The sequence below is a fragment of the Anguilla rostrata genome, chromosome 9 (assembly GCF_018555375.3).
Source record: "Anguilla rostrata isolate EN2019 chromosome 9, ASM1855537v3, whole genome shotgun sequence".
Lineage (NCBI taxonomy): Eukaryota > Metazoa > Chordata > Actinopteri > Anguilliformes > Anguillidae > Anguilla > Anguilla rostrata.
Genome location: NC_057941.1, coordinates 46485793 through 46505372, shown reverse-complemented (window position 1 = coordinate 46505372; position 19580 = coordinate 46485793). Strand labels below are relative to the sequence as shown.

General features: G+C 48.9%; 1 protein-coding gene and 1 long non-coding RNA gene across 3 annotated transcripts in view; both read right to left on the bottom strand.

Annotated features, from left to right (window-relative positions):
* LOC135262438 (uncharacterized) overlaps nucleotides 1–8883 on the bottom strand; it is a 12453-nt gene extending 3570 nt beyond the window's left edge. Inside the window, exon 1 of the long non-coding RNA XR_010332233.1 lies at nucleotides 8531–8883. This is a non-coding gene — a long non-coding RNA (uncharacterized LOC135262438). The remainder of the gene's footprint in view (nucleotides 1–8530) is intronic.
* A 1202-nt stretch (nucleotides 8884–10085) lies between these two features.
* Nucleotides 10086–19143, bottom strand: chek1 (checkpoint kinase 1). Of its 2 annotated transcripts, none has more exons than XM_064352526.1 (12): nucleotides 19019–19143; nucleotides 18310–18394; nucleotides 17540–17763; nucleotides 16900–16964; nucleotides 15746–15815; nucleotides 15157–15345; nucleotides 14267–14371; nucleotides 13763–13858; nucleotides 13169–13256; nucleotides 12725–12896; nucleotides 12064–12195; nucleotides 10086–11572 (listed from the first exon to the last, which is right to left on the bottom strand). In XM_064352526.1, exons 1-12 carry the CDS (start codon nucleotides 19023–19025, stop codon nucleotides 11453–11455), a joined length of 1353 nt encoding a protein of 450 aa, XP_064208596.1. In that variant the 5' UTR covers nucleotides 19026–19143; the 3' UTR covers nucleotides 10086–11452. The 2 variants fall into 2 exon arrangements, with proteins under 2 accessions (XP_064208596.1, XP_064208597.1); XM_064352527.1 differs by having other exon boundaries at nucleotides 18598–19139.
* Between the last annotated feature and the right edge of the window lie 437 nt (nucleotides 19144–19580).

The following is a 19580-nucleotide window of genomic DNA, read 5'->3' as shown; positions in this document are numbered from 1 at the left end:
TGTGAGTCTGTGTGTGTGCATGTGTGTGCACGTGCTTGTGTCTAGGTGAGTGTGTGTGTATGTGTTATTCTTTGTGTGTGTATGTGTGTTAGTGTTAGTGTGTGTGTGTGTGTGTGTGTGTACAGTGAAAGCGTTGGGGGGACTCTGGCAGTTCTGTACTCCCGGCCCCTCACTCCTGGGATTAATACTAATTGTTTGAGAATGACTCTGAGCTCTGGACCACCCAGAGAGAGAGGGAGAGAGAGAACAGAGAGAGGGAGGGAGAGGAGGGGGCTGCAGAGTAGGGAGAGGGAGAGCTTGAGCAATAACCCCCACAGCATAGTCTACTCTCCTCCACTTTGTCTCCCTTTATATCTCTCTTTCCTTCATTCTCTACATCTTTCCTTTCCCTCTGTAACTCTGTCTTTGAAAGCAGAGAGCTACACCTCGACCGACAGACTCCACCATCTCTGCCTCTAATTTGTGACGAGAAAGGATATAGGACAGACATAAAGTCACGTGTTTCTGTGCGTTTTTTAAAATATATATTTTACAGGTACCTGATTGGTTGTGCGGGGTACCCTGTGGGAGGCCTGGAGAGGGGGGAGGGGGTGTAGGAGGGCAAATAATTGGCCAAAAACACGCAGCACAGCATCAGGCTTCACCGTTTGGTGCAAGCTCTGGGGAAAGGCATGCTGGAAGCACCTGGACATACCTGAGGGAGGGTGGGGGGGGTGGGGGGGGGGACTGGTGGAACATTCTTAATCTGCCCCTGAGGAGCTAAAGAAAATTTAGCAGAATGACTCTCCCCCTCTGGAGAAGGACAGTGTGGACAGTGGTGCACTCCCCCCCCCCCCACCGGGCCCCCCACATGAGCGATTAACACACAAGTGGAGAACCCCAGCACCGCAGAGCCAGTACTGACAGGAGACACACACCCAACGTTCCCGCTTTTCAATTCACCTGAAACCCAACATCCCCACGTTTTATTTCACCCAAAACCCAACGTCTCCACGTTGCAAATCACCCAAAACCCAATGTCGCCACGTTTCAGTTCACCCAGAACCCAACATCCCCACCTTTTTCAGGAGGGACCTGTTACCCGTGTGGGGTGGGAGCAAACTGGACCACTGGACTTTTACCTCTCAAGTAGCGTGACCCGTGACCACGAGGGACTCCGCCCACGAATGAGAAAAAAACTCCCAGAAGCCTCAGCAAATGAGGCTGGCAGGCCCTTGGCGCCATCCCTGCGTGATCTCACCCAACCCAGCCACTCCCACTAGCCCCGCCTCCTCTACTTCGACACAGACCACAGACATGGGAAAAGCCCTCGAAGGTCCAGCGGTCTGGCCTGACACACTGACTCACTTCCACAGACTGACTGACGGACATCTCTCCCCCCCCCCCCCCCCCACCACACACACACACACACACACACACACACCACACACTCACACACACACACTGCAGGCACAGCGGCACAAACCACAAAGAAAACCAGAAAAAAAAATCAGGGCTGCTCCCTGCAGTGGTTAACCCCCCCACACCCCCCCCCTCCTCGCCTGCCCTCCCCATCTGTTCTTCAGGCCATGGCTGTTCCAGATTTTCATAACATAACACACTGCCTCCTTCTCTCTCTCTCTCTCTTTCCCCCTTCTCTCTCTCTTCTCCCTCTCCCCCAGTGGCAAAGTGGGAGGCTCCACCTCGCTGCCCCCCCTTCCCAAACCCTCCTGTGCCCCCCCCCCAGTCCCCTGCCGGCAGACTGCCTTTCCACACCAGCTGCCAAAAATAAGACAGGCTGGCCTGAAGGCCCGGGGGGGTGGGGGCAGTGGGTTTGGGGGGGGCAGTGTAGGTGAAGTGGAGTCCTTCTCCTGGCCCAGCACTTCCCCGGCTGAATTCAGACACTTGGCTCTGTTTATTTAATATTCAGTCAGCCGCGGGGAGTGGGGTTGGCCACAGCTTATAAAACTCAGTCAGCGTGACCAAGAAATGCCCCCCCCTCTCTCCACAAACCCCCCCTCCACACACACACACACACACACATCATGCATACACACCATGCGCCTTCACGCCGCTGACGCGTGCACGCAAGCCACGCACGCTGGGCTCCGCCCCTCCGAGTGCGTCAGCAAGCGCGTGTGCCTGTGGTGCGTGTGTCACCACGGCAACGGCCAAGAAACACATCAAGAGGCCTGCTCCACTTCCAGAGGCCTGGTGTAAAAGAAGTCTTTACCAAAACTACATTTCTACAATGTTTAAAATACTACGCATAACTTTAACTAAAACTAAAAGTCAGAAAGTACTCACGCGTTGGCTTTTTTTGGTCTAAGTGAATGACCGCATACTTTTTGGTGACTTTTTACTTCTAAAAAATCGTCATTAGTGTAAAGAAATCATCAGCACACAAGCGCTTGTGTTCCACTGCGGCTGTTCTGATGAAGTAATACTGAGCTCTGCGCATCCTCTTCAGCTGCTGGCATCGCGACAAAACGTCTCGAGTTTGACAGCTGTCTCTTTGGCCACAAAAGAAAACAGGGGGACACCGTACCCCCAAACGCACCCCCCCCCCCAACCCCCCTAACCGCCCCTCTCCAAGCAGCAGTCGTGCACGAGCGAGCGCGAACTCGAGAAAACGCGCGGTGGGTCGCGGGGGGTTGCCCGTCCTGTCGGCGGTGCCCGAGCCGTCCCGTCCGTCCCGCGCCGCGAGGTATCCCAGCGTGCCTCGCCCCCCCCCCCCCCCCCCCCCCCCGCGCCTCCGCCGCCGGTCTCCATGGCAACGGAGGGGTGGTCAGAGGTCACGGGAGAAAGGTTGCTTTTATCTGCTAATGAGGTCGCTACCTGCGGCTCTCCCCTCTGTCCCCCCCCCCCCACCACCCCTCCGCTCGCCGTCGCAGGCCCCCCCCCCCCCACCCCAGCGCCCCGGGGCCCCCGGCCTTGATGAATAAGCGGAGCTGACAGCGATGCCGTCTTCACTCATCTCAGACGACACTTCAAACGCAGAGTCCGGGCACTCAGACGGCAGGGGATGGGGGGGGGGGTGGGGGGGAGAAGGGGGCGCTGGCTCACCATCCAAAAACGGCCCCCGCTCAAACCCTGGCTCGGGCTCCCCTGCTTAATTGCTTTCGCACACGCCCGGGCAAACGCTAGCTGTCCGCGAAACCCGGCAAACCGCGTCGCGGCCATATTTATCAGAGAGGAGGCCCTGCAGGCTGGTCACACAACACGCGTTTCACACACACACTTCACATGCTGTTTACAGGTGAGTATTTACTGGTATTTACTAAGTCACGTTAATTGTGCTACTCGAGGGAGAAGCATGGCTGTACACTTCCAGGTTTGAAGCACAGGACCTCCTGGCTAAAAGTCTTCTTTTTTTTCCCCTCCCTCACCGCTATGTCATGTTTTTAAATCGGCAACAGTGATTTTCCTATCTGCGGACACGAGGCTGATCTGGATGGAGACAAAATCAGAGCTGCACCAATGGGGAAGTACAGCATAGACATAGGAGCACAAGCTTCTGCCTGAATTACAGGACCTCCCGTCACATTTGGCTTCTCCGTATTTTAGTTATTATTTAACCAGAACGGCGAACTTAATCAATGAATTCTCCTTTACAGTGATGACCTGCGGAAACAAGGTGGGAAGGTTCTACAGGCAGACAGCGTAGTCTCAGATAAAAATCTTCAGAAAGTCCCATATCACAGTATTGGTTTTTAATGCATTTTAAAAAAGTAATTATAGGTGATTGATCTGTCCTGTATAAAAACTACACAACCAAAAGCATTCCCATGTCAATAACTCATTTTAGCAGAAATAGCAAATTGAACATTTGGAATATTGGGTTCTTAGTTGCATGGCCCTAATGAATATAAAGTTAAAAAAGATGTTGCATCATTTTAGTTGACTTCTCCTATCAGTACTACTATTGGGCAGTTCCAGCTATATCACCCTTATTCCACTGAGTGTGGGGTTGGAGGGGGGCTACAATGGAGTCACGTCAGGAAGGAGTTGGGTGGACCAGCAGAGGGGTAAGGGGCACCAGGGCAGAAGAGGGGGTTTCTGAAGCCCACTGCAGTTGCATTGAAATGATAGAAAACCCATCACTGGACCGCTAGGTACAGACAGGTACCCCTGTACCCAATGATTCAAGCACATGATGCCTCTAGGATGAGACTGAGGGGTATTGGAGTAGAGCAGCCCAATCGCTGTACACGGAACATTCCAGAAGCTGAGGCAACAATGCAGAAAGGCCTCCGGCGATCTGAACCCACGCGGACTGTCCTGAAACTCCGCCCCCTCATCCTCCTGCCCGTCCGTCTGTTCATCCGTCCGTACCTCTGTCTGCTCTCTGATGAGTGGGATGGGGACGCTGGCCATCTCTCTCTCTCTCTCTCCCTCCCTCCCTCCCTCCCTCCCTCTCTCCCTCTCTCTCCCTCTCTCTCCCTCCCTCTCTCTCTCTCTCTCTCCCTCCCTCTCTCTCTCTCTCTCTCTCTCTCTCTCCCTCTCTCTCTCTCTCCCTCTCTCTCCCTCTCTCCCTCCCTCTCTCTCTCCCACGCGTACCCACACGCAGCCCCGGCGCTGGGGTACGCACGCCCCCTGTCATGTCCCGGAGGCTGAGAAAGGAGTCCATTAACTCCCGATTTAGTGCCAATGTCATGCGGTCCCTTTGTGCAGCCGTGACACCCTGTGAATGGGAACTCCCCCTCACACCGCCCCCCCCCCCCCACACCCCACACCGCCCCCGACCCCTCACACACACACACCCTTCCCCTGCCCGGCTCCTCTTTGGATGCGTTTGGGGGGTTGAAAGGGGACAAAGTTGCGGTTGGGGGGTGGGAATGGAGGTTGGATGGGTGGGGGGGCGGGGGGTGGCGTCGCTGCTATGTGTCTCAGAGTGCCTTTGTGATGGGGGCCTGTCTGTGTGTTCGACCCTGCTAAATGAGCTGGCACAGAGAGAGAGAAAGAGACAGGGAACGAGAGAGAGGGACAGAGGGAGTGAGGGAGATGGAGAGAGAGAAATGGATGGCGCAATAGAGGAGTAAGTGAACATTAGAGAAAGTTACAGTTTGTCAAGGTGTAAAGCCCTGCAAGGCCATGTGTGTACAGCCATATGGCCTTACTGTTACTGGAACAACAAAAACATTCATTCATTCATTCATTCATACATTTTAATTCACAGGCGAATAGGGTAAGTATTTAAAGCAAAATTCAATATCAGGTCTGGTACCCACAATCATGACCTGCAGTGAACAGAATAATCATTCCTACATGAACAACTGCATTTCTGGACAGACAATCAATACCAAAATATACAAGACCCAATCAGAAAAAACACTTTCTGAACGGTATGGTTCATCTAGAATTGAATCTCTTTTACTGTGTACAGTCGGTAAAAAAATTTTAAAATTGTAATTAAAAACTCCCAAGCTCCCATGGTAAAGCTAAGCTTGTGTTTGTAGCCTAGCCTTAGCCTCAGCAGTAGGATACAATGTGTGTCCACAGGGTGACCAGTTGTCCTCAGTGAGGAGAACTCCTCTCGTCTGATTAGTGCTGCTTGCTCTCCTGTGGAAACGTGACACTCGCAGGCACTCAGATAACGAGCGGTTGCAGCTCCGGGGCTCATCCAGTCGCACAGGATTCGGCTGACAGGCGCGGCTACCAATTCCAAATGACACTCTTTTTCCCACATCATTCTGACACAGAGGTATACAGGTGGAGATGGGATAACGGTCCCAAGCGTGTCATGATGAATCAATCCAACCCTCGGCTGTCTGAGGGGGTTTGTCTAAGGGCTGAGAATAAACCCCTATGCCCCCCTACAAGTGGCTTTGGAGTTACTTAAAGTGTACCTTTTATTTTTTGCTTCAAACCAAAAAAAAAAAAAATTAACTACGAACGCTCCTGTACCAGCCATTGTCAAGCTGACATGTCAGCAGGAAAAGTCCAAGATATCCTTCACTGAGCACATACAACTGAAACTGAAATAATCATCATCAGTCCGTCGCTGAGAAGCTGTCGGTGTGCACGTTTCTTTAAACAGGTTTGCTACTTATAGTGTACATATTTCCCTTTCTGACCTTGAAGTGTCCTCCTATTCCCAAAAGCGTCTCCGTGTCACTCTTCCTGGTTTCCTGTGCACAGGAGCGCTGCGTTTGGGGTGCCGCTGTCGGGACGTCTCGCGTGCTTTTAGCAGCGCGCCCGCGCCCCCGCCCAAACCCTCTCCTCCCCTCCACTCAATTAGCGTCCTGTCTGAAGGAATGCAGCAGGTGCTGTGGCCCACAGTGCCCTCCTTCAATTAGAGAGCAGTCCTGGGAGCTGAGGTCATGCACATACACACACAGACACACACACACAAGCACGCACACACACACACACACACACACACATGCACACATACACACACACACATACACACACAGACACACACACACAAGCACGCACACACACCACACAACACACAACACACACACATACACAAGCACGCAGGCACACACACACACACACACACACACACACAACACACACATGCACACACACACACACATGCACACATACACACACACACACGCACACAGACACAAGCACGCACGCACACACACATGCACACATACACACACACACACACACACACAAGCACGCACGCACACACACACACACACACTCACACACTCACACACACACACGCATACACACACATAGAAACAGACACGCACACTAACACACACAAGCACACACGCCACACACAGGCACACTAACACACACACACACACACGCACACACACTTGCCCCCAGCTGAACTGCATTCAAAGCGGGTGACCAATTTCAGGCCTCCCACTCCCATTCCTTCATAGCTTTTCCAACCAAACACGCACAGCACAAACAACACCTGTAGCATCAAACACAGGCCCAAATAAGGACCCACTCGGATAACACACTTCCATTAGGGAGTACTGTAGCAGTACTGTAGCTCTGCCTGAGCTGGCCTTGGAGACAGGGTATGCGTGAGGGCGATCGATCGCGGGGCCAAGCTTCGGCTCAAAGGGCGGGATGAAAGGGAAGCTCTATGTGGTACGCACCATCGGCCAGAGGGCCACTGAAAGAACACTGCTTCAGCAACACACGAAAAAAGTAGCAGTTGACGTGGCTGCTTGGTTATTGAATTTTGTTCAAAGAAACATAATTTCTCCCTTTTTTTTTAGTGATACCAGATCATTTCCAGCTGTAACCTCCCCAACCCGCTCCCCCCCCCCCCCACCCACCACCCCAAACACCCCACCCCAGCCCCCGTCCTTCCTCTCCCCTCCCTCTGGCTCTGTTGCCCAGATTTCAAACCCAAACAGGTGAAGTGGGGACTCTCTGTGGGTCTGACTGTTATCAGTTTTGAGTGGGAGAGGCGGGGGCAGGGAGGGGGTCAGAGAGGGTAGAGAGATTCCAGCGCACACCCTTTCAACTCTAACAGCGTACATATGAGTCCAACATGGACCATATGTGCTCTGTAATATTTGATTTAACACTGAACATTTTACTGTTCAATTTTAATGTAAAGCGTCAGTCAAAATGATAAATATACATAAAACAAAAAAACACAAATCTCTAGGCTCAGTAAGTTAAGGAAATTCTGCTCAATTTAGTTAATTAAAGGAAAAATCCTCATAGCTTTTTTCAGCTCATTAATTTAATTTCAACTAATTTCTTGAAATGGTAAAATTGAAATGGAATCGCTCAAACATTTTTAATATGAGCAGTATGCTCCAATATTTTAATTGCTATTTTAGTTTTGCAATTTTGTGATTGTTGTACCACACTGACCACAAACTGCTCAATTGATACATTTCTGTACATGAGCAAAATGACCTGCTTCTCATTATTAATACAAACTCTCCCCCTGGTGGTGCATTCTGGGAAATCAACTTCTGCAGGTTTCTGCACAAAAAGTCAAAGATGCATAGTGTTCAGAAAACCTGTGCTGACATCATCTACATCAGGAAGTGAGGATGTTCGGTAGAAAATATAAGTCATGCAAAACTGAACATTAAACTTTTCTGCATTAACCAAGGCATTCACATGCTCATTACTGAACGGACCAACAGTGTGGCTCCATGTGGCAACAAATCACATCACAACTCTGAGCGCTCTTGTACTTTCAACCAAATTCGGATCTCTTTTTCAACAACAGAGCCTTGGATTTATAATTATTTTATTGTTCATAAGGAAATGATGGAGTCTTGATTATGTATACAGTAATCTAGGAAGTTATTCATTCATAAAAATTATTCTGGGGCATCTTTAGTAGACCACAAGGTATTCCAAAGTTCAGATAAATTAACCACAACTCAATAGAATGTTTCTTCATTTAGGACACTGTTAACATGGACCACACACTTGGCTCAAGATCAACACATCATCTTTTCCTGCTTTTTTGGCCAATACATCGCTCCTCCTCAGGAGTACTAGTGCAGAGAAAACTTGTCTGTGTGTTATTTTTGGTGATACGATTTTCAGATACAGGAAACCTACTCTAACAGTCCCTAAAAGGGGACAGGAGCCTTACCTTCCCAACACAGGACAGCCACTTTGCATCCACTCCACAGTCCACTTATCTTTTCAGGTGTGCCTGACTCTCAGTGACCTGCAGCCGAAGTTGGGACGTCCAGTTTCTGAGCTCTTCGGTTTTAATGAGTTGTTGCATCACTCCAAACAAACTTTTTCCATATAATAGCACATTATTCATTGCTACCTGGCTATGCTAACATAAGCTAGACACTGTGGAGGAGTAGCCTACACTGTAGATACAGGACATCTGTTTTGATATTCTCCAGATATTTTCATTTAAAAATGTCTGTATAATAAGCTTCAATCACCATTTCCATGAACTGACTGTTGGATTAAGTGTGCAAAGTGTCTTGCAGGTAACTGATTGATTGGAATCCAGGTTTCCAGGTGTGTCTAATTGTGGGACTATTTAAGATCAGCTGTGTGGATTAATGGGGGGGGGGTGATCTTTTTGCAACTAAGTTTGAGCAGCATGCTAATAAAGCTTCTGACACTTTCCCCCCCCTAAAGTGTACAAACAATTTTGATGTAAATTTCCTGCAATTATGTCATCTCCGTGCCTGCATTTCTGTCTTAAGTGTAAACAAACTGTTTTTGCTCTGGTAATTTAAAAAAACCTTTACAAAGCCAGCCTTTGTGACAGACACTAATAATGTTGATTGTAAACAAGTTTTCATTACTCAGTAATTCAATCTGAAATGGCAGTTTGGCTTTTGAGTAAGTTCTTTCTTGGCTCCATAGTTGTCACAGCAACTCCAAGATTTCTCACAAAACAAAAGAATCATTTTGCTTTGACAGAAATTACCAGTCCAAATGTTTGCTCACGTAACTTGGCGTGCTAATGACTCTAAAGAAACACATCCAGGACATTTTGTGGCATTTCATGTCTGAAAGTTCCTTACCAAAAGCCGTCTGAAAGTTCTTCCTCAGGTGATCTGAAATGATCTCTCAATACAGACGACTTAAGAAAGATCAGCGTGTGCCTTCATCTCAACAAGTGACATTCCTGAGTTTCAGAATGTCACATTTCTACTGTAGATACAGACACGCAGGTTTGGATGTTTCAAAGTCATCTGAAGTCTTTCTCAGTAAGGAAGTTCCCCATAGCCTTTTCTAGGCAATTAGGCCCCACCTGCATGTCACATCTAATGTTTTATAAAATGTCTTCATTTCTGTAACATTTCTCTATAAATTTAGTTTGCTGAATTTTATTCCCTTTGTTTTTTTTTCTGGTGATACAGGCTTGTAATATCATTTTCATTCATCACATGGTCCATGTATAGCCCTTTTTACAGCACTGGGGTAGAGATTTTTGAGATACAAAAATTTCTACAGTAAAAAGATATCAGTGAAGGTGAAATGTTCATACATTGGTCCCGTGTTTGTAATCTTTCAATAAAAGTCCCTTTTGAGTGTTCTGTCATGTTTGATGAGCACCTGGTTCTCTCGTCAAAGCTCATTCGATGATGCAACCGCGCCCACGTGTCCTGCTAAGAGTTAAACACGCAAACACACAAAAGACTCAGTTCAAGATTTCAGGAGGACGACCAGACTACATTAAACACAGAAACTTTATTACTGCTTTCACTCATTTCGATCACACACAAATATAAAAGTCACAGAGGCAGTGAGGAGGGCCCAGGGTGGGCAGATGGAACCCAGGGCAGGACTACAGGCCCCAGGGCAGGTTGGGGGGGCAGAGGAATTGGATCCGCTGTACTGAAGCATGCACAGGATGCTGCTCATCCATTTGTTCCCGTTCGCTTCAGCACCAGTGTAGAGTGCTTTAGCTCCGCCCCCTCTGCGGTAAACTGGGCGGGTCACGGTTGGGGCGGGCAGATTATATGGACCCACCCAGACCACTAGTCCCGCCTATTCTCTCAAATGTTTAACTACAGCAGGTTCTGGCTCTAGATTTCAGTACATAACATCCAACGCCAGAGTATGGCACTCCACGAGCATTCAGACGTATCACATTGGATGTGGAATGTTTCAGCTTCAACAAGAGGAAGACGGAAGTTCCAGTGTTCTCAGTATCGGGGGGGGGGGTTGGTGGAAGGGGCAACAGAATATACAGTTTGGCTTTTAGTGCCATTTAGAGTTTGTTATCAGAGGCCCTCATTCGTTCTGGTCACATAAGTTCCGGTGTTAAAAATACAGACTGGAATATCGAGGGGGGGGTGGCAGGAGACTCTACAGTTTGCTAATAGAGGCCCTCATTTGGTCTGGTCACATAAATTCCTGCTTGAGAAAAGGGCTCTATGAACAGTTGTTAACGGTGGAGGAGGTGGTGAACGGACATGCAAAGTTAGCACGTTAGCACGTGATGGTTCCTCCCTCAACTCGCAAAAAGGCTTTGCACTTCATCGAAATACCCAAATAACTGTAAATAAAAACATTAAAGCAAAACCACTCACACAATACTGCCTGAGGAATGATGAAAAACAAAATGGAGTATGGCTCATATACTCGTCTCTCATCGATTCGAGAGACGACAAAACGGAAAAACGTGATGATTGACCTGCGAGTGGCGTGAGCACAGGAGCTGCCTCTTAAACCGTCTCGCTCCCGCCAAAAAAAAACCAAAAACGTGCGCGTGCAGCACGGGCAGCGGCGTGGGTCAGGACGCGGGCGCGTCGGCGCTTCGCTCTCCCCTCCCCCGTCATGTGACGGGCAGCGGAACCTTCTGGCTGCTGACGATGTCGGAGAGCTGGCGTTTGATTTTCAGGAAGTGCCTCTTGAACTCCAAGCCGTCGCCCGGGAAGGGGGGGAAGCACACACACACAGACGTTAGTTAATCAGAATTAGCGGCTAACGAGCTACGCTAACAACTCCTATGACCTATGAGGAGAATGCGTTTCTGGCAGGCTAAAGACCAGGCTAAACTGCGGGACGGTAATCCCTTTCCAAATGATCCGCGCTAACTGTGAGCATTTACCTTCGAGAGCCTGAAGTCCACCAGGATCCTCGACTCCATTTCCAGGAAGTGCACCTTGAAGATCAGCTTGTTGTTACGACGATCCATTGTGGAGACGGTTGCCTGGGAAACGGACATTCGGTGAAAGCAATCGTTACGCGGCGGGGAAAAATCACAGTCACGGTAACTAACGGTGAATTTTTATTAAGAGTTAATGGACGCCAAGTTCACTGTGGCAGAAAGCTGCAGATAAAACGCCTGGCCAAACTCATTCGGAGGCCTGCAGAGCCAACTGACGATGAGCAGCATAAATAATAAACGCGCTACTTCACGACTATGGTTTCATTTGAAATGTAATGCAATGCAATGCATGTAGGCTGGGAATAAAAATCACTCAAGCAGTCGTGTCAAACAGGGCAAACTGTTAATACTGAATACAGCACGCAGCACAGTGGCTACATCTGTAAAGCCTTAGCCAGGCTCTCTTTAGCAATGGTTTTGATCATATAAAGTAGTTTTAAATTTGCCTCGTTGTCGGTAGTTCGTTTGTGAGCACGCAGCTCAGATGCGCCGCTGAGGTCGCAGACAGCAGCTGAAGGGGCGGGGCCCTGTACCTGATTGGTGCAGGTCTGCTTCCAGGTGTAGCCCATGGTGGCGCAGGTGTCCCTGAGAGCGACGCAGGACGGCTCCGCCCCCAGAGTAGTGAAGAAACGCGTCATCCTCCGGACCAGGCGCTGCCACGGCGTCTGCAGAGACGAAGGCAGGTCAGCTGCTGCAAGAGCACGCGTGCCGTGCTAAAGGCGGGCTATGACAAGGGACGCTACGCTAAAGGTGTGCTATGCTAAAGGTGTGCTATGACAAGGAATGCTATGTGAAAGGTGTGCTATGACAAGGACGCTACGCTAAAGGTGTGCTATGACAAGGGACGCTACGCTAAAGGTGTGCTATGCTAAGGGATGCTATGCTAATGGTGGGCTATGCTAAAGGTGTGCTATGATAGGAATGCTATGTAAGGTGGCTATGTAAAGGTGAGCTATGTAAAGGGTGCTATGCTAAAGGGTGCTAGATAAAGGGGCTATGATACTAATTAAGGCATGAGGAGCTATGCTAAAGGTGTGCTATGTTAATAGATGCTATGCTAAAGGGTCTATGTAAATGCATGTAAATACATGCTAATGTAAAGGTGTCATACTAGTGTAGCAAGGGGCTGTATGTAAGAGTTACATAAAATGTGTACCCAGGGGTCAGACTGGCGCAGGAGCTGTGGCGAGTTACCTGACTGGACCCAGGGGTCCCCAGGAGCTGGCTGCCGAGCAGCATGTGGTCCGGACAGGCCGGCTGGGAGAAGCTGACCTGCGGCGCCCCCGTGTGGCCGCCGACGGCAGAATCCCAGGACCACACGCCCACCGGCTCGGGCTGGGAGCTGGATATCTGCGCCCGGTCCTCACTGCGGGGGGCGGGGGGCGGGGGGAAGGGGACAAACACAGTGTGAAAACACAGTTAAGTGAGGGCCAGAGCCGAGCTCAATTCCCAGCAAACTCAGGCAGTTCAAAGAAATGACCCATAATGCTTCTGTAATGACTTTTCCCCCGGCTCGTAAACTGAACTCAATTTCAGTCGGGTCGGTTTGGGGACTTAATGGCGGCGCTGGCGGCAGCTGAGCGCCGGAGCGGGACTGGCGGGGTGGCGGGATGGCGGACGGGCGGGCGGGCGGCTCACCTGCCGGTGCGGGACAGGGGTCCCTGCTCCGAGTCGGACCGCAGCAGCTTGGTGACGGGCCCCTGAGGGTCGCACTGCCGCTTCTCTTCTGCGGAGCAGAGCAGAACGTTAGCACACACACGCCAGGCTCAATGAGCAGCTCAGCATTATCATTCTGACTCTGTCTGTGTGTGTGTGTGTGTGTGTGTGTGTGTGTGCGTGCGTAAGGGTATGTGAGCGTTCAGTTCCAAACAACCCCAAATGTTGAAATATATTTTAGCTCAGCTGAAAAAAAGTCATCATTTAAAACAGGGGCTCAGAGGTCATTGTTATTTCCAGTCTACTGGCTCCCTGGTGCTGAAATGAGGAGCCTCAGATATAAAGCAGTGGATGATGGGTGATGTCACCAGAACTGCTAATCTCTTACCCTCTGCCTGCACAATGACAGACCAGAGGCACCAGCCTCACTGAACCGATACAAACACAACTTTGCCAAGTCTCTGTTCACTGAATGTGTGTCACATTCACAACCTCCCATAAATAAAGATAACCATTTACATTCAGGCTGTCACAGAAAATGAATAAATTCACTGGTTTTGCACACTGCAACGGTACCCGTTTTGAAGCTTTTGCAGAACCAGCGATCCTTCTTGATGTCTGGAATGGTGATCCTCTTCTCAGGGTCGTGCAACAGGATCTTGGTCAACAGACCTGGGGAGGGAGTGGGAAGGGGGGGGGGGGTGATGGCAGGCCAAAGACAAAGCAGACATGTTTTTCAGTGATTCAATGTGGTCAGTAAAGACCCCACAGCAACTTTCAGAAGAAGGGGAGCGTTAACCTTGTTGTTCTGGTTAGATTCCCCACAAATCTGGCCCTTTAAATGTGCCCATCTAATCTTCCCCTACACCTGACTGGGTAGAAAATACTGAATTCCTTACGTTCCCTGCCCAATTTCATACCCCAGGTCTTCGCTGCAAAAAGGCACATTTTTTAGAGAGAGAGAGGAGGTCTCATTCTCCCTACCTTGTTAAATATTTAAAACGGCACACGGGCACTCATGATGTCAGCGAGAGCGTACGGCCGTGGGCCTGAGGGCGGGACGAGGCGAGGGGTACTTACTGAGGGGCATGGCGTCAATCTTCTTCCAGGGCGTGAGGTAGGTCTTCTTCTGCAGCCAATCGGAATACTCCTGACAGCTCTCAGTGGGCTGGTCCCACGGCAGTTCTGCAGCAACAGCAGAAACCCACATTATTATGGGATGTACAGGCACACAGGCACAGACACACAAATAATGTCAATGAGAGGATATACATAAACATAAACACACAAAAAGACAGAACGACACACAGGACACAGACAGACATACAGATGGCCAGACGGACACTCCCACACAATGCACACATACATACACACACACACTCTCTCACACACCCACACACACACTCACTCACATACACACATACTCTCACACACACTCACACACACACTCTCTCTCTCACACACGCATACACATACACACACACTCACTCTCTCTCTCACACACACACACACACACACACACACACACACACTCACACACACACACACACACACACACACCTCTCTCTCTCTCTCCACACACACCACACACACACACACTCTCTTACACACACACACACACACACACACACACACACACACTCTCACTCACACATACTCTACACACACACACACACTCCCTTACACACACACACTCACACACACACACACTCCCTTACACATGCACACACACACACACACACACACACACACACACACACACACACACACACACTCTCACACACACACACCACACACACACACACTCTTACACCCACACACACACTCACAACACACCTCTTACACACACCACCACTCACACACACACTACACACACACACACACACACACACACACACTCTCTTACACACACACACACACACACACACACTCACACACACTCTCACACACACTCTCACACACACTCTCACCCCCAGCCAGCATGGCGGTGAGGACGATGCCGCAGGCCCAGGTGTCGGCGGGCTGGGCGCTGAACTCCGCGCGGGACATCAGCTCCGGCGCCACGTAGGGGAGCGTCCCGCACAGCCGGGTCAGCCGCCGCTCCCGCCCGCCGTGCCGGAACATGGTGGCCAGCCCGAAATCCGAGATCTTCACGTTGTCTGTGCGAGGAGCGCCCGGGCAGGTCAAACACCTCGACTCTCCCTCTCAACGGCTAACGGCTAACATTACACTACATCACAGGCATTTATTACTAGCATTTACATTGTATTACATAGCATTTAAAACTACATTACATAGCATTTAAATTGTATTACATAGCATTTAAATTGTATTACATAGCATTTAAATTGTATTACATAGCATTTAAAACTACATTACATAGCATTTACATTGTATCCAGTTATATAGCTGGATATACACTGGAGCAATGCAGGTTAAGTGTCTTGCTCAAGTGTACAACGGCAGTGTCCTACCGGGGAATCGGACCTGTGACCTTTAGGTTACAAGACCAGCTCCTTACTCAACCGCTAACAGTAGCGCGTCTCATGTTAGCCTCACCTTTGTCATCCAGCAGTATGTTCTCCGGCTTTATGTCCCTGTGCGTGATCCCCACACTGTGGAGGTACTCCTGAAACACAGGCAACACCTCTCAGCAAATGCCCAAAACAGACACACACCTGCAGATGGGGGGAGCGTGACACGGTCACTCTGGGGCCAATGAGAATCATCCATTTGGCCACACCAGAAGATTCCAACGCCAGTTACCTTAGTTTTAGTTTTCTGAAAGCTAAATAAACTATGCTGGTAGGTCTGCACTCGGTCAACAAAACAATCTTTAGGATACACTTGCAATCTGCCGGCTGTAGCTAGTGCTAATACAAGCATCAGATCAAGATATGATTGAGCTGTTTAAATAAGTGCAGGCGTTGGCACAAAAACCCGAAACGGATCAGCCCCTGGATCGGCACCCCCTACTTTAAGATAAGGCCTTATGCATTATGGATGACATACTTAAACAATTTATTTAGTTCAGTGTCCGCAGTTTACTGTATTTTATGCATGAGATGAAAAACTCAATTGTAAGCCACTTATTCAGTCATAATGGCATCTATTCAGCAAACACAATAACACTGATGAGCTACACTCCAAATGCATTATCTGCAGCCTTTTCATATAAAAAAAAAAAAATTCACATTGAGCTGACATTTCTCGACGATTTTATTTATTTTATAATGGCAATTCTTAAATCAGACACTGCAATCTGTCAAATCAGCCAATCAGAGCTTGTTAAACACAAAAGACCACGAAGACATTATTGATCATCACAACGTAGTAGCTTTCAGTATTTAAAGTAGAAAAGACTTCATCTGCCTTCAAAGACAGTTTTCTAAGTTTTCAAGGACTTCATTTGTAAACAAATGATAAAACAGCAGTTAGCCTACACGATTGAAAATTCCACCATCACCTTGTAACTAGTTTACGAGAAGGCCATGATTTGCATGATTCTACAGTAAACTCGCAAAATGCTAATGCCCACAGAGAATAAAGCATCTCTCCCAGTAAAACGCAATGACTTTCACATCTTTGAGTTTTCCGCACAGGAAATGAGGCGCAGTTATGATTGGGGGGGGGGGGGTCATGGGAGGGGTTTAGTGCCCTTCCTGCTGGGGGGAGGGGTGCAGTGCCCTTCCTGCAGGGGGGGCAGTACTCACCACGCCTGCGATCAGTTGCTGGAAGAACTTCTGTGCCTCTCTCTCGGGCATCCCCAAGTCCGGCTCTGTCTCAGCAAGCAGAGGGAAGCAGTACTGAGTGATGCCCTTCTAATCTATCATTGGTCACATTCAAAGAATGTAATGTATGCTATTTTGGGGTCCCTCTCCTACTGCAAACAATTTGGAAACGTGTGGGCGTTTGTTTGGGGATATCAGGTCTGTGTCTTGAGAGTGTGTGCCTGTCTGCATCCTGTGTGTGTGTGCCTCTGGTGGTGTGTGTGTGTGTCGCGTGTGTGTGCCTCAAGCTATGTGTCTGAGTGTCTGCGTCCTGTGTGTGTGTGCCTAAGTGTGAGTGTTTGTGTGCGTCCAGTGTGTGTGCCTAAGTATGAGTCTGTGTGGGTCCAGTGTGTGTGAGTATGTGTGTGTGACCAGTGTGTGTACCTAAGTGTGAGTGTGTGTGTGTGTGTGCCTATGTGTGAGTGTGTGTGTTTGTGTGCGTGTGTCTAACTGTGTCTTGTGTGTGTGTGTGTGTGTGTGTGTGTGTGTGTGTCCAGTTTGTGTGCCTAAGTGCGAGTGTGTGTATGTATCCCGTGCAGCACCGGGCTCCGGACTGAGAGGTGCGGTCCGGTCCACCTCTCACCGATGCGGTCGAAGAGCTCTCCCCCGCTGCAGTACTCCAGGAAGAGGTAGCGCGTGTGTCCCTCGCGCCGAAACCCGAAGAAGCGCACGATGTTGGGGTGCGACAGCACCTTGTGGATGCACACCTCCTTCCGGATGATCTCGGGGCAGTCCTTGGCCCGCGACGCGTCCAGCACCTTCACCGCCACCGCCTCCTCCGTCTTCCTGTTCACCAGCAGACGCACCCTGGCAGAGAGGGAGGAAGGGGCGGGGCCTCGTTAAAGGGGGGCGGGGCAAGACCATGGCACAAGGGAGGACGGGACCAGGAGGGAAATGATTTTAGTGAACTATTCTATCAGGGGGCCCAGAATTACTTTAGGGGACCCTCCATGTATGCTAAAGTTTTCATTCAAGCCTTTTTTGTAAGCTCCGAAATGTTAATAAGCAGCGCTCCTCAATTTTTAATTCTGCTGACATTTTCAATGGAAATGAGCCGTATTAAGGCCACAGTTATGCCCAAGACGGAGAATGAATGCTCAATGTTGACGTCCCAGGTCGGTCAACCAGTCAGATCAATTAAGACTTTCACTCTCTGCAGTGTGCGATGAGAAATTATTCATGTAAAAAAGGTTACATTTTTAAAAATGCACGAGTTTTTACAAAAAGTGAAGAGTTCAAAGACACAACAAATGACAAGGCAAACCGATCGCAGCAGAAAACCCAGACTGAACAGCGGGTCCCCAGGACCTAATTTGGGAACCTGTAACAAAGATGATGGACAGTGAAGCTTACTCTCCGTATGCACCTTCACCGAGAGTCTGCACCAAATCCCAGTCCTGTACAAACGGCACAGCCATCTTCTGTTTGGGTAAGAAACCTAAGCCAAAGACCGCATGAATTATTAACGAGAATAAAAACAAGTGTTCATGTATACAGAATTTTTCCAGAAAACGCAAACTTTACACCAACCAGATTACTGTTCAAAACAAAAACACAATACAGAGGGGAGACGTTGCAAAATAATAGGACAGCATAAAAAGCAGTACTTTCGCACAGACAAAGCCCTGCAATGAAACTTACCAATCAATAGGTACCCGTCACTGCACTCCTGTAGAAACTCGCCAGCAAAATACCAAGTAAACTAGCACGAGTTAACGTAGCTGTGGCTACGTGACTTTCACCCGGCTGAGTAAGTCTCGTATGACAACACAGGAGCTTCGTAGTTCATGAAAACAGCGAACTGATTAGTATTTGAAGTTAAAAATTAAATAAAAAACTGTAACTGGCAAGCCAGCCAGCTAGCTACAACTAACGTTATTGCAACTTAGCTTCAAGACTTTAGTGAGTTGCAAAACATCACGGCTAGCCAGCAAGTTTCTCCAAAAAAATAAACTACCGTGAAGACATGCCGTCCCTATTCCACCTCCGTTGACGTTATATGTCAGTCGAGTAAGAGCAGTTTTATATAAATACTACTTTTTTTATAAAGCCAGCTACCTACGGTTCATTCCCTACTGACACAATCCGACGTACATGCCGTGCGTGCACTTTGGCGCGCGCTGCTACATCAAAACTTGCAGTCTTCCGCCGGCAGATGTGTCACTTCCTGGTAACGGGAAGCTTCAAGGGAACCAAAGTGTCGTAACCAATGAACAGCTTAGTGGCTAACTTAAGCCTGAGGCTACAATGGGCTGAGAGCACAAGCCACGAAATGAAAACGGTTTAATTGTAAATGCAAATCTTTGAGGAAAAATAAGGTACCTATCAAATCTTAAACAGTCAGTAAGGCTACACTAGATGGGAAAAAACATCCGCCTGAAATTATGCATGCAGAACTCTGAAAACATTCTACAGGTACATAACCTACCTCAAATAACACCAGCAGTGCTGAACTGGGGTAGGGCGAAAAACCACTTATTCGCAACACTGGAAGAATAGTATCAAATACCAAAATAAACTTAATTGCTATCAGAATATACATTGGCATATACATCTTCTCTGACAGAGACACAAAACAGAGACTGATCCTGATCAAGTCCAGTTTCCATGACACCTTGGCAAAT